This window comes from Sarcophilus harrisii, chromosome 1, assembly GCF_902635505.1.
Source record: "Sarcophilus harrisii chromosome 1, mSarHar1.11, whole genome shotgun sequence".
In the NCBI taxonomy this organism is placed as follows: Eukaryota; Metazoa; Chordata; class Mammalia; order Dasyuromorphia; family Dasyuridae; genus Sarcophilus; species Sarcophilus harrisii.
Window position 1 is genome coordinate 318,354,541 of NC_045426.1, and position 23,971 is coordinate 318,378,511.

Below are 23,971 nucleotides of genomic sequence, written 5' to 3' on the forward strand. Positions count from 1 at the left end.
GATTTTCTTTCTTATAATGCATAGAATAGTGGGAAAATTTATACAATAGCACCATTATAGAGAAAAACAACTTTGAAAAGCTTTAGAATTCTGATCACTATAATAATAAACCGCAAATTTAGGAGACTGAAGATGAAAGGCATCACTCATTTCTTGCCAGAGAGGTGATGAACTTAAAATGCAGTCAGTCTCTGAAAGAGAGAGTGGGGAGGGGAGGGAAAGGGAATGAGGTAGAGAAGAAGGGAGAGAGGGAGGGAGGGAGGTAGGGAGAGAGAGAGGGAGAGGGAGAGGGGGAGGAAGGGAAGGAGAGAGAAGGAGAGGGAGGGAGGGAGAGGAAGAAAGGGAGAGGGAGGGAGGGAAAATTGCTGTTAATATGAAGACAATGTTTTGTGGCAGAAAGAATAGAGCACTAAGAATTAAAAATCCTGTTTCTTATTTCAGTTCTATTAACTGTGAGACCTTAAAAAAGTCAGGAGCACTTTAGTCCTCAGTTTTTTTATATGTTAAAAAGGGAGGGAGTGGATCTGTTGATTTCTATATTCTCTTTCTCATTCTGGGAATCTTTAGATATGTATTTTAATAATAGCTAGCATTTATGTAGTGAAATTTATGGTTTGAAAAGCCCTTCAAAAATATTTAATTTTGTCCTCACACTATTTGTTAACTTGACAACTTCCTAGGCTCCTTCCAGTTCTTAAATCCTCTGACTCTAAGATTCCCCAAATTCCTTCCACTCAGACTCCAGGATTCCTTAATCCTGGCTAAAACCAGACATGTTGGTACATGCCTATAATCCTAGCTAACAGTAGAGGCTGAGGCTAGTTTGGGCTCAAAAAAGTGATGGGGAATGTGTGAAAAATAGAGATTTAATTACATCATGTACAAATCTCTCCCATTACCCCTCCCCAAGAAAGCCAGTTGTTGAGCTCAGGAGTTCAACTGCAAGGATCTAAGCTGATTAGGTGTCCCCACCAAGTAGAATGTCAATAGGGTGAGACCCTGGGAATAGCTAGTGAGGCACTATTTTGCTTAAGGAGAAGCAAAATAGCATAGGTCAGAAACACAGGGCAGCAAAGTTCCCTTCCCAATCAATAGTATATTAGGCTAGTGAGTTGCCTCTCAACTCCATTAGATACTGAGGATGGTTGAACCCAAAAAACCAAAGATGGCTACCTGCCCTGAACAGTACAGTAGTTACCTAATGAGGTCTACTATGAGGGTTTTCCTGGAGGCAGCCTTAGTCTCAGTTGAAATAAATAATTACTCCAAAATGCAGCCAGCTGGTAAAAAATGCAAACGTTTATTTCTCCTTCCAAATTAGCCCAGTTAGTTGAGGCCTATCTCTCTGCCTGGCTCCAAGAGATCTTGCAGCTTTGTCCTTGGCTTCTGCCTCTGCTTTCTTCAGCCTCCAGCCAGCACCAAGTTGGAAGATGCAATGGATCTCTCTTGCCTCGAAGATAGGGCTTGTAGGCTTTCTTCCAGTGTTCCGCTCTGACCCCAGTCAACGTTCCCCCAAAACTCTCTTGAGTTGCTCACTGGAACTGTATTTATGCTACTTCTCTGAGAGTGGGATTGTGGGATATCTCCCAGCATGCTCTCTGAAATCTCCCAAACATGTGAACTCCATTGAGTTCTTAGATACTTATGAGCTCTCTAAAGGTGTGAACACAAGCATTGTTTCCATCAGTTGTACTTAGTACCTTGTTTCAAGTTCTGGCCCAAAATAACTCTTTCTAAGATTAAATCAACTCCAATGGTTTAACACTTTGTAAAGATTCCAGCAGTCTACTATCTACTCTTTGTGAGGGCATCAACCGTTCAAGGGATAAGTATGTATTAAGTTATTACTGTGTCTTAGGACCTGTGCTCAGTGTTGGGAATATAAAGAAGAAAAAACAACCAGGGCTTTAAAAAAAAAAAAAAAAAACTTACCTCCTAATGGAGGGAGACCACATATACATAGGAATACACAAGATAGACACAGTAGATTAAAGATTCTCTCTTTGGCAGGGAAGGCACTGGTAGTTGGGGGCACTGGGAAAAACTAAATGCAGATGGTCTTTTTGGCTAAATCTTGAAGAAAACCAGGGATTCTAAGAAGCAGAGGTAAGGAGGGACCTTGTTTCAGGCAAGAGGGAATAGAATGAAAAGGCATGGTAATAGGATGTGGAATGTTGTGTACAAGAACAGCAAATAAGTCAGTATGACAGGTTGTAATGTAAAGTGTATAGAGTAGAGATTTTGCATCCTCAACTTCAGTCTGCAACCTTCCACTTGAATCATTATGTGAGGCTAAATTATTTCAACAGCAAGCAAATATTCATTTGAATGGAAGCCCAAGAGCCCTTGCATTCCTTTAAATTGACAATCCTCAAGAAATTCTTTTCAATTTTTTTTTTCAGATCCATCTGTTAATGGAGAAAGATTTAGGCTCTTTAAATCCATGGCAAAACTTTCACTCCAAACTTTCTCCAAACAGTGGTGTCTCTTCCCGAGGAACAGGAACACTTGTGATTGTCAAGAACAAAATGACAAGGTGAAGATGATATTTTTGATTTCGGTTTCAGAAGACTACCAAATATGTATACAAAAGGAGAATTAAAACTAAGCTGTAACCCGGGTGAGTTTGGTTTTGAGTGGAGTTTTGGTTTTGTTTTATTTTTGCTCCAGACTTGAGATTTTATTGGTTCAAGATATTCCTGGTGAGGAAATGCCCTCCACTGATCAACAACTATTCTGCAATTAATAGTCTTCAGGAATGTCTTAGAGGACTGGAAGATTGCCTAGCCTAAGGTCACACAGTCAGGATGTGTCAGAGGAATTTAAACCTTGAATATTTTCTCCAAGCCCAGGTAACATAATAGATAGGCAACGATTTTGAAGTTGGAAGAACTGGGCTTTGTGGAAAAAACATTTCACCTGTATCTTAGTTTCCTAAGTTTTATAATTATGACTTCTAAGGCCTCTCCATTTTTACACTATAATTCTCTCTGTGCATCTGTCTCTGTCTCTGTCTCTTTCTCTCTGTCTCTCTCTCTCTCTCTGTCTCTCTCTCTCCCCTTGTCTGTCTGTCTCTTTCCTTGTCTGTCTCTGTCTATTTCTCTGTCCCTTTCTGTCTCTCCTTGAGAAACATAAGCACCTGTCTCTGTCTCTTTCTTTCTGTCTCTCTCTACACCTCTCTATTTCTCTGTGTCTGTCTGACTATCTCTCTCCTTGTTTATCTCTGTCTCTTTGTCTCTCTGTGTCTCTCTCTGTCTGGTTCTCCTTGTCTGTCTCTGTCTGTCTCTATCTCTGTGTGTGTTCCTGTTTCTATGTGTCTCTTGTCTGTCTCTGTCTCTATATCTCTGTGTCTGTCTCTCTCTCTCTCTCCTTGTTTGCCTCTATCTCTTATCTCTGTTTTCTCTCTCCTCCTCTCCCTTCCTCTGCTTCGTTCTCTCCTTCCCTGCACTCCCCCTACTTTTTAAGTCACAAATTGTATGTGACTGAAATAACTGAACTATATATATATATATAAATACACATGTAGCATTCTTTGTTATCTCCTAGCACCCACCTATTTCCCCCTTAGAATGTAAATTCCATCTAAGTGGGGATTATACCTTTTTTTTATATCCCCAGCCCTTAGCTCAGTACCTAGTACAAAGAAGAACCAAAGATTTGTTGACTGTAGATTTAAAACACCCCAACAGTTTTGCTGGCCCCCTAAAGAAGATGGTGAAAATAGGGAGTGAAGTGGGGGAAGTGGGAAGTCACTCCCGCTGGGGGAATAGTTTGCATCTGGGAATTTGAGAGGGGTGAGGAGGTACAGGAACAGCTGCAGAGATTGGATTTCTGGCCTGGCCTAGGTCGGGGAGGCAGGACCAAACTTGGCCCAGGGAGCTGGTTCAGAGACAGATTATTACTATTAGCAACCTTTCAGGGTCTGCCTTGTAGCATAGCTGTCTCTTTTCCAGATTTCCTAAAAGATCAGGGGTCAGATGCAGGTACATACTTAAGGTTGGAAGCTGGGAACAAGGAGTATCTTTCCCCTCACCCACACAAATTGATTCATAGAGACAGGGTAGATTAGATGTAGAACAATTTTGGGAAAGAAAATAGCACCTCAGCCCAGCTGGCAGACATGCTTTCCTGGGAATGCTTATGCTTCCTGACCTTGGACCTTGGTTTTCCCTAAAAGTTTTGCTGCCCACAGCTTTGAAAATCTTCCTAGCTAAGGACTCAGGGGTGTGTAAGGGGACTAAAAGTTAGAGTTAGGGTGACAGGAGGCCTGGTTTGAAAATGTGGTGGGCCACCTTCTGGATAGGGCCTGGCCTGGTCTAGGGCAGTGGAAATGCTGATCCAAGTCTAGTTTCCTAGGAGCACAGGAGACAGTCCTTTACCCTGCTAGAAAACCACATGTTCTTGAGGTGGTAGTTCTTTAAAACTTAACATACACCATATTAACCTAGTTGAAGACTGTTAGCACATCTGGCCAAAGTGGGTAATTACTGCCTTCTGTCTCAGAGAACTTGTCTTTCTCAGGAAGCTCTGCTCAAAATTTCAAGCAGAGCAGAGCTAATTAGGATGGGGCAGGATGGATTTGGGATTGGGAGACATCACATTGGGAGAGACCTTGCTCATCATATCTACTAAGTGAAGGAAAAGCTAGGGTGGGATCTCTGAGGGAAAGGCACAATCTAGTTCTGGTCTGGGTCTGACACAAATTCTAGGCCCCTCTTTCCTCCTTGTAAAATAAGAAAGTTGGATAGTAAAGTCCCTTTAGTTCTGATAGCCTGAGATTTAAATGGAGTCCCCTGTTACCCTACCTCCCACCAGCCTTGATTACAAGAAGAGTTGGAGTTGGATAAGTTACCCTCTTATCTTTTGGAAAGTCACTTCCTCTTCCTGGGGCCTCAGTTTACCCCTCTGTAAAACAAAAGATTTGAACTAGATGATCTCCAAGGTGCTTTCTAGTTCTAACATGACACCTTGAGGTTATTTGTTTTTAGTGGATAAACTATTGTCTTCAAACTCTAGGCTTTTTTTTTTTTTTTTTTTGCCTTGTTCCCCTAAAGAATCTATTATTTTTTAAAAGGGTTATCAATCCTTCCTCCAGTGTAATTCGATTTCTTAGATGCCAAATGGATAAAACAAAACAAAACAAAAATCAAACAATAACAAAAAACCCCAGCTGACCATAGATTCTAATTATCAAGCATAGTTAATTATATGGCAGACTTTCCTTCTCTAGGCTTGTGTGGGTTTCCTAGTGGTAATATGATGGCTTAGGGTCTCAACCATCTTAGAGGTCCATGTCTACTCCCACTCCCCATTTGGGTTACTTTCCCCATCATACTCGTCCCTGGGAAGGATAACTGGTGCTTGCTCTAAGTACAAAAATTCCTAAGTATGGCTCTCCTCAGGCAAGACCCACCATTTTGATGGCCAGACCAGGGCAAGGCAAGGGAGAGAGCCCTGCCCTTCTTCCCCTACTACAGGGCCATTTATTCCTTTCCATTTGGGGTCCCTTGTCCCTCCAGTGAAACTTTAATCAAATTTTCTAGAAGATCATAAATTGCACGCAGGGATCCTCAAACTTTTTAAATAGGGGGCCAGTTCATTGTCCCTCAGACTGTTGGAGGGCCGGACTATAGTAAAAACAAAAACTTTTGTTTTGTGGGCCTTTAAAGAAACTTCATAGCCCTGGGTGAGGGGGATAATCGTCCTCAGCTGCCCCATCTGGCCCACGGGCCGTAGTTTGAGGACCCCTAGTTAGTGCCATCATCATAGCCCAGTACCCCAGTAGCAGTGGTTTCCTTAGTGGAAGATCATATATACAGAAGACATCTGGCAGTCATTTCTTCACTTATCAAACAAGGGAGGTGTTTATACTGCCTTTATATAGGTCTATTTTTTTCTACCTCATCTGTTTCCCCTCCTCCCCAACACTGAGCCTAATTATCAAAGCAAGGGAGAAAGCCCTGTAGCTATTGTCAGGATCTTGGCATCCAAGTTGGAAACAACCTGTTGGAATTTTTGCATGACCGTTAAAAAACAGATGCATTTTTTTGGGGAAAACACCACATTTCAGAAATTCTCTCACTTAGAGACCCCCATTCACTCTTACCTAGAATACAAGATATGTAATAATTTCTTATAGTATTAGCACTTTAATGAGGCAATGGTTCTAACAAAAAATAATTATGTCTCTATTCTATTCATATTTTCAATCAGTAACAATTCTTTGTAAAAGTATTAAGTATTATTATTTAGGCAGCTATGCTAAACAGTAGGGGAGGTCCTCCAATGCTTCAAAGAGATCAGATTTCATCATGGATACGTTCCTGAAATGACTTAGACATTGAGGTTCATCATTAGGAGCTGCTGTGGCCAAATATGTCCTTGCCCTGTGGACAAACCTTGAGTAGGCTGTCTTTTAGAACACTAGGCCTTCAAATCAAAACCCCTTTCTTTTCCTCTATTGTTTTTGGCTTTTAAAAACCAGGTTACTTCTTTTTAGGAAGGAGAGAAAACAATGTATTTGACCCTACTTTTAATGTTTGTAACCATCAACAAATGAGCAGTCCTATAGTTGTCACAGGTTAGTGGACTTCTTTTCTAGGACACCTGGGTCTGACACTGGGACAATTCACTTTAAACTCTGGGATTCTCAATTTCCCTAACTCGGAAATGGGGGCAATAATATCCTTTGTACTTATCTCACAGGGATTTGAGGAGACTCAAATGTTATAATGCTCATAAAGTTCTTTGCATACTTTAAGGAGCTGCATAGAAGTCAATTATGATTATTGGGGCTTAAGTTTAAGGGAATGAGGATGGTGGGTCTGACCTAGAGAGAACCCTCTGAAAAGTAATAATTGATAACATCTGCTATTATGGAATAATAAAAATAGAAGTGTTGTTTGTAGCTAAATTATTTGAAATAAGACTTGTAAGAAGCTTTATAAAGACAGTCTAATGGCAATAATTAAGTAGCTAATTAGCTCAGTAAATGCTTCTAAATAATGACCAGAACAACAAAGTGAATAGAGCACCAGGGCTGGAGTCATGAAGGCATGAGTTCAAATTTGGCTTCAGACACTTACTAGCTATTTGACCCTGTGCAAGTCACTCTACTTTGTTTGCTTCAGTTTCTTCATCTGTAAATGGGCTGGAGAAAGAAATGCCAAACCACTCCGGTATCTTTGCTAAGAAAACCCCAAATGAGGCCACAGAGTTGGACATTACTGAGCAACAACAAATGTTAATAATGAATGCCTGAAATACAAATCTGAGGTAAGATTACATTGGCTATTTTGCACTTAAGTTTTCCAGTTCTCTGATTTTTGTCTGCTGCCTTAATTGTTCCTTGTATATAACTCAAAGTTTGATGATCCAGGAATTAATAGTCTTATATGGACTCTTGAATAAGGGAACCCATGTAAGACTATTAATACATCTGCATACTTCTCCTTCAGAGGCACTGGTTGGTACTACTATTGCTACTACTGCTATTACTACAACTACTGCTACTATTATTACTATTGCTACTACTATTACTATTATTGCTACTACTGCTACTACTATTACTACTATTGTTATTACTGCTACTACTACTACTATTATTACTGCTACTACTATTACTATTATTGCTACTACTGCTACTACTACTACTACTACTATTACTATTATTGCTACTACTACTACTATTACTATTATTGCTACTACTACTACTACTACTACTATTACTATTATTGCTACTACTGCTGCTACTATTACTATTATTGCTACTACTGCTACTACTATTATTGCTACTACTGCTATTACTATTACTATTATTGCTACTACTGCTGCTACTATTACTATTATTGCTACTACTGCTACTACTGCTATTACTATTACTATTACTATTATTGCTACTACTGCTACTACTATTATTGCTACTACTGCTATTACTATTACTATTATTGCTACTACTGCTACTACTACTACTACTACTATACAATAACATTCATACAGTACTTCCAAGTCAGTACTTCTTCATGACAGCTCTAAGCACGGTTATCACTGTTTTACAAACAAGAAAATTAAGACCTTTGAGAGACCTGTTGAGTTGCCCATGGTCAGGGAGGTAGTAAATGCTTGATATCTGAACCCAAGATCTTCTAACTGCAGGTTGTGCATGGATCTGCTCCTTCCTATTACTGCTTTTTTCCATCACTTTAAATTCATGAAAACAGGTTCAGAAAAAAATGTTGTGTTATTTGGAAGGGAAAAATCACTGGATCTGGAATAAGAGGTCCCAGCTTTCTACATTCTTCCTACCAATTAATTCAAGAGGTACTTAAACTTCTATCTGGATGCTTCATCAAAGAGAGAATTCCTGATCAAAAAGCAAATAAGCTCAGCCTGGGTACCTTCTGTATGTCCATCTTCAGGTTAATTACTCACATAGAACAATCTTTCCTTTCTCCAGTAGGACACAGACTCTGAAGGACTCATTCTGAATGCCTATACCCACCTCAGACAACAGAGGGGATGGAAAATATTTCTGTGTATTGGGTCATATCATTGTGTAACCTAATATCTCTTAGGCCATAAATGCTTAGGAAGGAAAAAAATTACAGTGAAGTCAGAAACTCCATTTGGAATTTTGGGAACAATTTGGAAACTTTTCTTCATAGAAGGCAATAGGAACAGAAGTAAAAACTATTTGTTGTTCAGTTGTGTCTGATTCTTTGTGACCCCATTTGTTTATTTGTTTGTTTTTTGGCAGAAATATTGGAGTAGTTTGTCATTTCCTTCTCTGGCTCATTTTAAAGATGAGGAAACTGAGGCAAACAGTCTAAAGTGATTTGTCCCGGGTCACATAGCTAGTGAGTGTCTGAGGCTGGGTTTTGAACTCAGGTTTTACTGAATCTATACCTAGTGTTCTATCTACTAAAAGATATATATATATATATATATATATATATATATATATATATATATGTAGCAAAGCACAACTGAAAATTCTGTACACTTTTTAAATTAACCATCACCATCATCACTTAAAGTCTTTGTATGACATTGTTTATTTTAAGACATCATTTTTATTAAATACACTGTAGTACAAGAGACTTTCCATGTCAGGTTGAGAGAAGCTGGTCACATGATTCACAAACAAAACTTGCTTTTTAAACACTGATACTCAGATGTCACTTTGAAATCAGCCAAGATGCAAGTGGGCCTTTTTTTTTTTTTTTTTTTTTAAAGCAATGGACCTCTATAACAAACTGCAAAAATGAGAACCACTAGGCATCTGTACAGAGACATCACAACAAATAAAATGAAAGGAAAATTAAGGAAAATAAATTGAACAGAGGGAGAAAGAGAGAAAGGGGATGAGAGAGAAAGAGTGCTCCAAACACCAGGTCATGGATTAGTGAAAAGTTTATCCATAGAGAGATATTGAAATGTATGTATATACTGTCTGGATATATACAAACATCTCTCTATATACATACACAAATGTATATAATTCCTGTATCTCTACACAGATACATGAAGTATAGGTAGACCAGAGCAGGAACCAATATTTCATCAAAATTTGGTCTTTTTTTTTTTAAAGGGTTACATAATTGAAATCCACATTTAATTCAAAGACCTTATTATTTAAAACAGATTCAGTTGTTTCACACAAATAGTTTTTTCTTTAAGCGACAGAAATATACACATAAGCTGCAAGATATAGGCCTCTATAGACATCCCATTCCACTTCATCTTCATTTTTCTTTTCTGTTCAATTATTTGGCTACTAACAGCTTCTAGGATACTCATCCAATACACTTCCTTTTCAAAAAGATGTATGTCTAGTTACTCTTTGCTTGGGGCTTCTTTGATGCAGAAACTGAACTGATAAACATCGACCTGGCCCTAGAATGCATAGACTGTAAAATAATACCCCCCCCATCTTTCCCCACTTCTCCTGAGACATATATTTAGATGGCAAAAGAAAAGTTTGGTTGCTGTTGTGAAATTCACAGTGTTTTGCTTGCAACGCACAAACCTTTGTTATTGTTTTTTGCTTTGTATTTGTGACGAATGTAGCAAAGAAGGAAGAAAAAAATTGGGGAAAATGCAAGTAAACAACCCAAATGCAGGTTCTTTAAGGACCCCTTGACTGGAGCAGTAGTGATTCATTCCAGCCCTGACGACAAGAACTCATATAACTTTCTGTGCTATTGAAACCTGGGTCTTTAACTGTAAATCCCGACCTCTTGCCCAATCCAAATTCACTAGAATAACATTTTGATGTCCATTTACAAACTATGGTAGCCTTAGAGGAGAGTCTTGGTGAGTTTTAGTATGCATCACCAATGTACTCAACTTGTGACCTGGACATCTGGGGATTTAGAACATTGGCTGCATCCTGAGATACTTCTCATTTCATTTCTTTTGTAATAGCAAGACAAAGACAAGCCACAGTCCAAAAGGAAAAATCTCTGAGTGGTAAAAAGAAGAGAAAAAAGAAAAGAGGGAGTGGAGGGGTGAGAGAGGAGAGGAGAGGGGGGAAAAAGAGGGAGAGAGAGGGAGGAAGAAAGAAAAGGAAAGAGAGAATGAAGATGAAGGGAAGAGAGGAGAGAGGTAGGGAAGGAGAAAGAAAGAAAGGGAAAGAGAGGAGGAAAGGAAAAGAGAAAGAAGGGAAAAGAAAAGATGGGGAAAGAGGGAGAGAAGGGGGAGGGAGAAAGAGGAAGATAAGGAAGAGAGGAGAAGGAAAAAGACAGAGGGGGGAAGGTGGGATGTAGCTATTTATTGAGTCAGAGACCATGTATCTCTATAAACCATGCTGTTCTAAAAAAAATTAAAGGGTGGAGAGAAGTCCATTTATGACAAGGAGGCCATGTATCCTTCCATAAAAGACTGCATTCCATCCAGCTTGTTTGTATTCTGCAGATTTAGGGAGGTTGAAGGGGAGAATGTGGGAAGCGCCTAACATTTGCTGCTATTATTCCAGGGTCTTGGACTTCTCACCATTGTTCTCTTAGAAAGGGGGAGGCATTGTGCCCCAAACATTCCAGTTTTTCCTTTGGAATTCTTGGTTTCTGTACACCAATATAAAATCCCCAGAGGGCACAAGTATCAAAATGGGACAATAGAAAAATAATGATACTGAGCAATAAAAACCAAAATTTCTCTTTACTTTACACTGAGAATTACTTTCTTAATCCAATCTGCTGCGCAAGAAATTGGTGAATGCACAAAATGGGGTGTGATGGTTCTCATACCAACATTCTAAATATGCAGGGTCTCCCATTTGTCCTACTACTGTAGGAGACATTAGAGAAAGGAAACATTAATTACAAGATGATTTTTAAAAACTAAAAATTTGGTTATTTATCAGTTTAGCTCAATCTAGCAATACTTTATTCTAATTACAGCTATTCCTATGAATGTGGGGGTATACATTTATACATAAACACGTAAGCACACTGTGTGTGCATGTTTGCACATGTATAAACCAAATGCAACATATATAAATACATGTAAATACCACATGTGTAACTTATGTAAATATACACACCTAGAATGTGAATTATTTGTATGATCCTTTACAGCATAGTCCAGAAAGGTTTCTAAATAAGCCTGATTGTCATATTTGCTCAGCATGTCAGGGCTTCATTAAAACTGAGCATAATTAGCATAGAAGCAGCTCACCTCTTGGCTATCTATTTTTCTTCTCTTGCTTTTCTGCTTATTCGGCTAACTTTAAACCCCAAGGGTGAATTAAGGAACGCAGATTTTTCTTTTGTTCACTGCTCATTTGCATGGGCTATAGTTTTGATCTCAGGTGTATCTTGGTGGAGGATATATATATGTGTACACATATATCCATAGAAGTTTGCCACATTTCCTGAGCCCTACCTCAGGATGGACAGTCCAGAAAAGGGTTTTCAGTAACATTCAAAATCAACTTAAAAAGGGAGCTGGTCCCAGAAAGATTTGGACTTCCTAGTTCTCTTAGGAACATTGGAATAACTTGATTTGGATTAGGCCACTAGGTCCTTTAGATTGCCCTGCATTATGATTTACAATACATATTCTTAAACCACTAGACATTTTCTGTATCTTATAGGAGGACACTCTTTTGATACAGAGTGGGGAGGCATTGAGGGGAGATGAAGGGACGAGGATCAATAAGGTCAAGCTATTTTTTGTTTGTTTTTGCTGCTTATCCAGCTTCTTTGAGAACCTGCCACTTTTCTTTGAAGGTGAGATGATCTCTCACATGAACACAAACAATAGGAATAGAAATAGCAGCAATAATAACAATGACAACAATAATAAATAGCAATAAATAATAATACTTTGCACTTGCATAGAACCTTTCATCTCATAACTTCAAAGTGCTTTTCTGATGGACTGCAAGGGGACATTTCTTCTTTTTCCTCCCATCTACAGGGATACAAAACTGCTCTGTGATAGAATAAACCTGGATCTCATTGTCCCAGCTTTCCATTCAATTCTGATAATCTCTCACCCTAAAACTGCACAGTTCTTCTTGAATCTGATCCAGTAGGCTATTGTCTTATTAGAAAATTTATGAAATAAAAATAAGTGACTTTTCTAATAAGATTAACTCAACCTGATAAAGCTCTGACAAAACAAGCCTATTCCACGATGGTCTATGGTACTGCCCTGCTCCCGTCAGCATCCATGGCTTTGCAGAAATGGCTATGTATGAAACTGTTCTATTCCTTCCTTCCAACCTAGCTTTCCACAGTGATTGAAAAGTAATATGATTTCTTAATGATAGATATGGCTTTCATTATATTAGCATGTCTATTTTTGATTGTTTTCTTATCATTCACAAATGAAAACATTTTAATCCTGTCACTCACTGACCAGCAAATTATAGAGAATGGTTGGTTTTAGATTTTAAAATTTGTTTTTTGTCTTTTGTTTACAATTTGAATTTTTGAGGACTGGATTTAAATGCCTTTCACGGAGAAGAAGGTACCTCAATAAATAATGTATGGAACTTGAACAGCAACACAGTGATTGCACATAAGAAACAAAGCACTCAACTTCTAAAATAAAAAAAAAAATACAATAAATAAAAAATGACTCCTTTTCAATCTGGCTCATGTTATAAAGAGGTCAATTTTTCAGCAAAAGCTTCCCCTCATAGAGGGAAGCATAAAGATTAAAAGGGATTTCTTTCTTGGTATCACTAATAATAATAACTTTAAATTTCAATTTATATCCTTTTTTTTTTTTTTTTTTTTTTTCAGAAAGTGTTTATCTATGAGCTTGCCTCCAATGCTAGCACAGTCTCCCTTTGGCAAACCATGCCATGCCTAAAAACAATAACAAAAATATCAATGAATTAAAAACAACAACAACACATACATCCAATAGCCAACAATGCTCTAAATGAAATGACTCTTCCAGCCAGAGCACAGAGCAAGGGCAGGACCTGTATATACTGAATATCAAGGGATCACCACAGATCCACATATTTTAGTTGCCTCTGGGATTTATTACTACCTTTCCTTCTCAGTCCTTTTGGTCCAATCCATTAGGACCTCCATGTTTCAGGGTCTGAATTTGTTTTGGTCTAGCATTATCTGTAACAATGCAGAAATGTTTCAACGTCTCTAATGACTTCCATTAGCTTTCTCTAATTAAATATGTTACACCTTTATGGATCGGCTATGCCTCTCAGGGTGCACAGTAAATTCCTGCACACAAAGTATTAATTGACAAAGACCATGCACGATTTTGCTTGCACAGTGAAAAGAGGAGATGGGGAAAGGGAGGAAAAAGGGAAGGTAGAAGATGCTGTCTGATAAGCACGATAGGAGATAAACTTTGCCTCAGCATTTACAGCTTGCCCTATCTTATCAAAGCCTTCAGATTCCAATCTTGACCCTGAAATTAACACTGTACCAAAAAATACATCCAATTTTAGCATAATTTACCAAAAGCTTGGTGGATAACACTTTTAAAAAAACAAACAAACCATTGGCATTCTACAGACATGGTTACATCTGAACTTATAATACTGCCTTCTACCTTGTAAAATTCAGGAACTTTTTTCTTTCTTTCTACTTTAATATATTGTATCTGGTCATCTGGGGGGGAGGGGGAGAGTAGCCCCAAAGCACAGGGTTCCGTGATCCATGAAGGTGCTCAGGGAAATGTGTCAAATACTTCCTTCCCACACAGAGTTGGAGTTTCACAGGTGGGCTCTGATGCCAGCTGATTCCAGTCTTTGTTGCTTTCCCATACAGTGCATCCACAGGTCTTCCTTCTCTCTGCATGGAAATAGGCTTCCCAGATAGAACACGGCTTTTCCTGTTCCATACAAGGGCTTAAGCAGTCAAATAATAGTGATGATGATAAGAAGAATAGTAATAATAATAATAATAAATAAATAGACGCAAATCCATAGAAACTCCCAATGTATGTACAACAGAAGTCACAAAGTTGAAGTCAGATACTCAAGTTTTCCCTTTTTTGTCATCCTTTGCAAAGGCAGGAGTACAAGAAGGCATTGTTAGTTTTGTGGGACAAACTCAGGCATCTGCCGATAAAACAAATCTGATTGTTGTTGGGTTTTTTTTAAGGCTTTTGTCTATGCAGAGATAATAATAATAATGCAGAAGCCAGATTGATTGAAAAGAAAGGGTAAGGGTGGGGGAAAGAGGGAGAAGAATAGAAAAATAAACCAAGGAGATGGGGGAAAAAAGAGAAAGAGAAAAAGAGATAAGATTTGATAATGCCAAAAGGAAGTCAATACTGTGTCTACAGATGGAGAAGTGCACACTGCTTCCCTCTGAAAGCTTCTCAATGTCTTTGTCATTAATACTGTCAGTTAAGAACACATTTGGATGGAGTTCAGCGGCAGCTAGAACACAATCGTTCACTTGGCCTGTCTGAGGAAGTGCAATGGGGAATAGAAGGTTGCTGGGGACCCTAGCCTAGAATATCCAGGTAGACTGGGGATGCCTTGGCCAAGTTCAGAAGGAGGGAATGAATATCTTTGATGTTAAGCCTCATGTGAGGCTCTCGCTGCCAGCACCCCAGCATCAGGTCATACACTTCCTTTGGACACGTTCTAGGCCTCTGCAGGACTCGGCCCTGTGTGATGCATTCAATTACCTAGAAAGAAACCAAAAACAAAATTAGCACATCAAGGAAAAGATGAAAAAATAAAGAAACAATGTAGAAAGACTAAGCACAGAACATGGTGTTTGTCCAAATAAACAGGAGAACAGGAGAGGAAGGTAACTTAAAATATATTCTTAAAGTGATATTATTCTTAAAATGATATTTATTTTTTGAAAAAAAAAAAGACTTTTTGCAGGCTGAATTGTATGGAATAGGAAGCCTATTCCCATGGCAGAGAAAAGGAAGAACTGTGATCCACTGTATGAGAAATTAACAACGATTGAAATCAAGTGGCCTAAATTTTACATTTTTAATTTAATTTTTTAAAAATTATATTTTATCACATGCACAATGCTGTAAACTATTCTAGGTAAAGTCATCAAACATTTGAGAAATGTAATTAATTTATTTTTCATATCGTAAAGCCTCAAACAGCATACCTACATACAGAATTGTAACTAATATTTGTGTGTGTGTGTGACTCAAGAAAACATTACAAAATAGGACTGGGGAAAAGAGTATGACAAATTCACTCAAATCAATTTTTTTTAAAGATTAATTCAACTGAGTAGAATGTATGAGACAGAGATTCTGGGAAAGAGCAAGGCTACTGTAGTTCTGCTATAGCACCTGGGGAAAAGAAGCATCCATTAGACGATGGCTTCTATAATAGAATACATTATGTATATATAAAGCATAACATATTTTAGCTAGTTCCTCTTTGTCATTTGTTTGTATAAAGATGAATTGTGTTAAGTGCTATCAATGCCCTCTAAATTTCACTGTTCTCAGAAGAATCCTGAGATTCTTTAAATTACAGTTCTATATTCCAGTTTTACAAAATTGCCATATACTCCATTTTTTGATAAATATCTTTTTCTTTTTTCTTAATTTTATGTTTTGGAAAATATTCAGGGCACTGGAATAATCATATTGGATAAAAAAATAGGAGAAAAAAGGATATTTGAATAATAATTTGAGGTGCCTAGCAAAAGATTTGTGCCATAAATATATATACATTTGGAACATCCATTACTCCAATATAAAATAATTTATAATACAAAATCTATATGTGATCATTATGTATATGTGTGTACATATATGCCATAAACATATACACAGTACATATATTTATTAAATATAAAATCATTTCTAGGGGTAGCTAGATGGTGCTGTGGATACAGCACCAGCCCTGGAGTCAGAATGGTACCTCAGACACTTAACACTTTTTAGCTGTGTGATACAGGGTAAGTCATTTAATCTAAATTTTGTGGCCAAAACCAAAACAAACCCACTTATATATCAAAATTAGCAATATGAACATATGCAAAATGTACACATGTATATGTTGCTTTGATATTAGCATTAATTACTTTGGATAATATTAATTAATACTACATATTTCATTCAGGCATTTTTTAGCTTTTTCCCCATTAATGGCAGAAAGAGCTTAACTCTTTCAAGAAGTTGTTGTACTACTGAAAAGTAGGGGATTTCTTGTATTCTGATAAACCCATTTATTTTTATTCCTTCTGGAATTTTTTGCATATTAACAAATATATATATTTTGACATGATATTTGATATGTTTGCTCTTTATCAGTGTAGGCAGGTCCTAGAGAGAATATTGGACATCAGGTCAGCAAGACTTATCTTCCTGAATTCAAATCTAGCCTCAGACCCTTACTAGCTGTGTGATCCTGGACAAGTCACTTAACTCTGGTTACCTTAGTTCCTTATCTATAAAATGAGCTGGAGAAGGAAATGTCAAACTACTCCAATATCTTTGCTAAGAAAACTTCAAATGGGGTCATGAAGAGTTGGACATAATTGAAAATGAACAGCAACAATAAGTGTGTATCTTTAGCCACTAGTCCACATTTCTTCTCATCATACCATATCAATCTGCAAATGATTCCAGGAGGAATCCAAGATGTATTCTTAAAGGCTACTTAAGGTAGCTAAGTGTCTTTTTGAAAATTTTATTAAAGCTTTTTTATTTACAAAACATACGCATGGGTAATTTTTCAGCATTGATCCTTGCAAAACCTTCTCTTTCAAATTTTCCCTTCCTTCCCATCCCCACCCCTAGATGGCAGGTAGTCCAATACATGTCAAATATGTTAAAATATATGTGTACATATATTTTATCTACATAGTTATGTACATAAATCCAATATATGTGTACATTGTTATCTTTCTGCACAAGAAGAATCAGATCAGGAAGGAAAAAAAAAACTGAGAAAAAACAAAATGCAGGTAGCTTAGTGTCTTAAAGGACACTTAAAGATAACCCACTAGATTTTAGTAGCTTCTAAGAAGAATTAAAGATCTTTAGCATTGATAGGTAAATGCCCTAAATCTTGGTGTAAAACCAACCATGAGGAGATTCAAATGAAATATCAATATTAATGACTACATATACAGTATGCTATCTGCAAACCTGTTTTTAAAAACCCCATGAATGATCCATAACTTTTAATATTTTAATTATTATTTTATTTTAAATTTTTAAAATTTAAATATTTTATTTTTTAATAATTTTATTTTATTTTAATATTTTAAAATTTAAATGCCAGTATTCATGAAGCTCATGGATATGTCAACTCATTTTGGGTATACTTCTACTGAAGACTAAGAATGGCAAAATTCAACCTTTTGGGGAAGGAGAATGATCTAAAACCAAGCGACTCATCCCAGTGTCAGCTTTCCTGGGGAGACTTGGATACCCACCTCGTTGTTTGAGAGCTGATACCATGGCTGTTTGCCATAGGTGAAAATCTCCCATAAGACAACCCCCAGGCTCCAGACATCACTTTCCGTGGTAAATTTTCTATACATGATACTCTCCGGAGGCATCCAGCGGATGGGTAACATTGTATGGCCCCCAACCTGGTAGAAAAAAGCAACAATAACAAACAAAGTTATATCATCTGATTTTCAGTTTGCCAATGGAGAGGCAAAAATGGAGGATTTTCTCTTTCTTATTTCCATGTATCCATTTTAAATAACTGATGGGACCAGTATAAGACATCCATTCATAGAGAATAAACTGAATCAAGAATACTCTGAAATAAAAGACTCAAAATCTTAGATTTTGAGGTGGAAGTGATCAACTGAGGCAAGTCATTTAACCTCTTAATTTCCCTGCCACTCCCTAAACTGGAATTTGCAGAGTAAGTGTTGATTTGCACTGATTAAAGGAGTTTCTCATCAATACCTTTCTATACTGATAAAATCGCAGGTCCAGCCTCAAGGGGAAAAAATAGGATCAAGGGAAATATCCATCAATCAATAAATTAACAAGCACTTATTGAGTACTTATCATCGGTCAGGCACTGGGAATACACAGATAAAAGGGAATCATTCTCTGTCTATGTAAGGCTTACTGACATTCTACCAGGGAAGACAAAATGTGATCTCTTTATCAATGTAGAACCATTAGCTTCATCAATGTAAACCGATTACAAGCTGTAATGAAAAAACAAAAAAAAAAATCTTTTCACATAGTATATACAAAAACCCTCAATGTAGCAAAGAAACCTAGGATTGTCTGGAAAAGTTCAGCCTAATAACAAATACTTACTCCTTTGAGGTGCTTTGAGGAGAAATCTTTGGGATTGTTATTCATATTTGGGTCTGGGTTCTTCCCCCCCCCCCACCTTCCCCAGTTACTGATCAGTGAGTTACTTTATAACCCAAGAAGACTATGTGCTTTCTTGAACCTTCCTTAAATAAATATAATGGTGATTTTTAATGCATCATATCAGTGAGATCACTGCACTTGCATTTATTTTACTGAGAAGTTAAAAGGAAATCTCAACACTTTAGGTTAGGGGATCTTAACCTCTTTTGGTACATGGACCTTCTTCAGAGTCTGTTGAAATCTATGGACTGACTCTTTTACTAGACCTTGTTTTTAAATGCATTAAAATTTCAGGATTTCCAAGGAAACGTCCTAGCAGAGAGGTATAGAATGAGACATATTTTTGGATAGAACAAAGGAGAGAATTCGTTTTGCTTAACAATGGGAGGATATTTCTTTTTCTTTTTTTTTCCTCTGAGAAGGTATGGGGGAGAGAAAGAGATTGGATAGGAAGAGAAAACATTTCTGTTAAATTTTAAAATATTTTCTTAAAGAAGGAAAGAAATGTAGTTAACAAGATATTAAAAAAGAAAAAAAAAAAAAACAATTCATAAATCCAGGTTTAAGAGTCCCTGCTGTAGGGGAGACAGTGTGGTGCAGCAGGAAGAAAACTGATTTTGAGTCAGAGAACTCTAGTTGATGATCCACTCTGGGCCTTAGTTTTCTCATTAGTAAAAAGGAGATTTGGCCTAGATGACCTCCTACCTTTAGTGCTTGCTATTTGTGTTACCTTGGGCTTTGGTTTTCTCATTATAATATGAAGGGGATTAAGTAGAGAGATGGACTTAGATGTACCTTCCAGTTCTATTATCTGTTCATGCTCTAACAGTTTTTTGACCAAGAGTGTCATGTTCAGTCACACACACAAACACACATATAAACACACAGCACAATCTATTAAGAATGTCAGTGCAAGGAAATTTGTTTGTAGCAAGTTTCTCTAACGACCTCACTTCTAAGATATATAGAGAATTGACTCAAATTTTCAAAAATAAGAGCTATACCATAATTAATTGTTAAAAGACATAAACAGACAATTTTCAGAGGAAGAAACCCAAGCTATCAATAGCCACATAAAAAAAAAAAGTTCCCTGAATTAATAATCAGGTAAAAACTGAAGCAAAGGGAAGTAATTAGTATCAGAAGAGCCGTTTATACAATAACAACAATATTGTAAAAATAATTTGAAAAGATTTAGTAGTTTGAGTAAGATAATGACTTAACTACAGTTCCAAAGGATTCATGATGAAACATCTACCTACATACAGATAGAGAGATGATGGACATGCAGTATAGATTAAAGCATTTAGTTTTTTTTCTTTTTTCCTTCTTTATTTTTCCTTTCTCCTCCCTTTCTTCTTTTACTTCCTATTTCTTTCTTTCCATGATTAATGTGGGGTTTGTTTTGTACAACTGTGTATATTTGTATATTTGTTTTTCTTGACTTTTCAATGGAAAGGGGGAAAATAATTCTGAACTAAAAATAAAGTTGAATTAAAAAATAGTTTACCACAAGGATGTGACATTTGAGATGTTAAATATTATTATTAAAAATTATAATAAAACTGCCAGGCACTAAAATTGCTTCTACAACAGCTTTCTTGGTAAAGAAGAAATAATATTGTCTTCATTCTTAAAACTAGATGAAACTTTAGCACTGAAAGCTATTTTAAAAATTGTTTGCTTATTCCCCACCCCCCATTGAATAAACAAAAAAGAAGGAAAAAAGAAAAAAGAAAAGTCCTAGTAAATATTCATAGCCTAGCACAACAAATTCCCATATTGGCCATCCCCAAAAATGTATGTTTCATTTTGTTATGTTAAACCTTTCACCTCTCTGTCAGGAGGTAAGTAATATAGCACTGAAAACTTATATTTTGAAGTCCCCAATCAATGTCAATGAGAAAAACTAGAATTTAAATGCAAGTATATTTCTCTGTCCCAGGAATTCTCTAGGACTGTCCAGCCCTTATTGCTCTGTAACCTCCCTGCTTCTTGCAAATGATTCTAATTTGAGCATTAAAGGAATCAGGAAGACCTGAGTTCAAATCCAGCCTCAGACACTTACTAACTGTGTGACCCTGAGCAAGTCATTTAACCCTGTTTGCCTCAGTTTCCTCATTTGTAAAATGGGAATAATAATAATAATAATAATAGATATCTCCCAGGATTGTTTTGAGTATCAAATGAGATGATAATGTGAGTTAAATATGGAAAAAACAAAAAAGAAAAGTTAAAAATAAGCTGCTGGGACACTGTTATTGTGGATTAAATGTAGAGAGTTATTGACTACCTATTGTGATTTGTGACAGCTAGGAATGATCTTAAATACATAAATTCCTCAGTACCTCAATGTTATTTAAGAGAATCATTGTCAAATGCTTTCTTTACACAGGAGAATCAACATCTAATCTACTCTCCCCTTCCCACCTCTTGCCAGAAAGGAGGGGAGGGCTCCTTTACAAAAATCATCAACTCTTCAGTTACACCAGGTCTTCTATTACCCCTATTGTTCTCTGTAAATCATCTTGAAGAAGGTTGGGGTATTTTCATTCATTTAGCCACAGTATGTGCCAAACTGAACTTGGAAGCATTAAGGACAGGATGGAACAACTCCTCCTTTCCCCTAAAATAGAAGACACAATCCCTAATCTTAAAGAGCTTACATTTAATTTTACTGGTTTTGGCCCATCCCTTTTCTGTAATTCTCATAAAGCACTTAATTAATATTCAATATGATAATTATATTAAACAAGCTATATAATAGAAATAATACCTCTGCTAATTATCTATAATTCATTCTTAATTTTGGTATCTTTTTTCTTTTGATAATGTCCAATTTATCCTGTATATAGCTTGTTTGTATATTGTCTCCTCCAGCAGTCTGGGAATCCTTTAAAAGAAAGGATTGTCTTTTGCTTTTGTATTTCCAGTGTTTAGCTCATGGTAAGTGTTTTGACCAAATCAAGACAATACAATGGAGTAGAGAGACCACTGTTGGCTGTTGAGACCTCAGCATATCTAGACAATCTCAGTCATTCCAATAATTATACCTGCTCATTAGGATCTCTTGTTCTACCTTGGTGTAGAAGCTGCTTTTTGAGAGAAAGCAAGCTGCTACCTAGTGCAAATTCTCTCCAGTTAGCAGTTTCCAAACACCCAACCATGCCATCTGCTCACCATGCAACCATTATACTATCCCCAACCTATTTTCTACCTCTTGCTCTGAAAGCAGTAATCAAATGAATGTTAGCATTGCTATTGGAAAGGGCGCAGAAATTGACTACCCTATGGCATCAACTATCATCTCTGTGATTTTATCCTTCCTGGCCACATTTCCTATATATTGTTTTCCCACATTAGAATATAAACTTAGTTTCTTTCTTTTTGATTAATTTTTTTGTTTTACACAGTTACATGTAAACCAGTATTTTTTTACATTTGTTTTTAATACTTTGTGTTCCAGATTCTTTCTCTTTCTCCCTATTTCCACTACCCCAATATTTTGTATAACATTCTATAAAAGTCATGCTAGTACAAACAAAAACATAGGTCTCCTCCCCCATAAAAAAATCTCTCAAGAAAAATCAAGTAAAATTCTTTAATCTGTATTCAGATACAATCAGTTCTTTCTCTGGGTATGGATAACATTTTTTATCATAAGTTCTTCAGAGTAATTTTTGGATTGTATTGCTGAGAACAGCAAAGTTGATCATCCCACAACATTGTTATTACTTTGTACACAGTAAATTTCACTTTGCTTAGGTTCAAGGAAAGCTTTCCAGGTTTTTCTAAGAGTATCCTACTCATCCTTTTCCATACAACAATAATATTTCACTATAATCACATGCCACAGTTTATATAACCAGTCCTTAATTGATGGGCATTCCCTCAATTTACAATTCTTTGCCCTGAGAAAAGAGCTGCTATAAATATTTTTGTATATATAAGTCCTTTTCCTTTTTTAAAATCTCTTTTAGAATTCATGCCTAGCAATGGTATTGTTACATTAAAGGATATTAATGATTTTATAGCCCTTTGAGCATAGTTTATATCTTCTGATTATTTATAAATTGGGGTATGATTTTTTAATATAAATTTGACTCAGTTTTCTATACATTTGAGAAATAAGGCCTTCTTCAAAGAAAATTGTTTCAAAATTCTTTTCAAAAATACTATTGCTAAATGTATTTCCCATTTATTCTGTTTTCTCTCTCAATGTAACTTCCTCAAAAGTGTTTTGCTACTGATTTCTACTACTACTCTTCTATCAACCTCCCCCATTCTCATAGCCCCTTCCCTTCCCATTTTCCTATAAGATAAGAGAAATTTCTATGCCCATATTAAGCATGTATGTCATTTCCTCTTTGAGCCAATTCTAATAAGAAGGTTGACTCACTCCCTCTTTCTCCCCTTCCCACTAAAAAAGCTTTTTCTTGCCTCTTTTGTGGCAGACAATTTACACCATTCTACTTCTCCCTTTCCTATCCTCCAAGTGCATCCCTCTCTAACCCCTTAATTTTATTTATTTTTTTTAGCTATTATCCCTTCAAATTCAGCTCATACCTGTGCCCTCTGTCTATATATATATATATATATATATTATATATATATATATTCCTTCTAACTACCATAATAATTAGAAAGTTCTTATGAGTTATAAGTATCATCCTCCCATGTAGGACTGTAAATAAGCAAACCTGATTAAATCTCTTATGATTTCTCTTTCTTGGTTACTTCTGTATGCTTCTCCTGAGTCCTGAATTTGAAAATCAAATTTTCTATTCAGGTCTGATCTTTTCATCACTAATGCTTGAAAGTCCTCTATTTCATTGAATAGCCACCTTTTCCTCTGAAGGTTTTGCTGAGTAGATGATTGTTGGTTGTAATATTAGCTCTATTGTTCTCTGGAATACCATATCATATTCTAAGCCCTCTGACCCTTTATTACTCAATCTTGTTTTATCCTGACTGGCTCCACTATACCTGAATTGTTTCTTAATGGATGTTTGCAATATTTTCTTTTTGACCCAAGAGTTCCAGAATTTGTCTATAATATTTCCAAAAGTTTTCACATTGGGATTTCTTTCAGGAGATGATAGATGTATTCTTTCAACTTCTATTTTACCCTTTGGTTTTAGAGTACCAGACAGTTTTCTTTGATAATTTCTTGAAAGATGATGTCTCTGCT

At 36.6% G+C, this 23,971-nt stretch overlaps 1 protein-coding gene across 2 annotated transcripts in view; it reads right to left on the reverse strand.

The window, feature by feature from the left end:
• Positions 1 to 13,227: 13,227 nt before the first annotated feature.
• NTRK2 (neurotrophic receptor tyrosine kinase 2) overlaps positions 13,228 to 23,971 on the reverse strand; it is a 405,329-nt gene continuing 394,585 nt past the window's right edge. For both annotated transcript variants that reach the window (XM_031945457.1, XM_031945456.1), the window contains 2 exons: positions 17,868 to 18,026; positions 13,228 to 15,126 (listed from right to left, as the gene is read on the reverse strand). In XM_031945457.1, the coding sequence (XP_031801317.1) occupies positions 14,941 to 15,126; positions 17,868 to 18,026 (345 nt within the window). In that variant the 3' untranslated portion in view covers positions 13,228 to 14,940. The remainder of the gene's footprint in view (positions 15,127 to 17,867; positions 18,027 to 23,971) is intronic.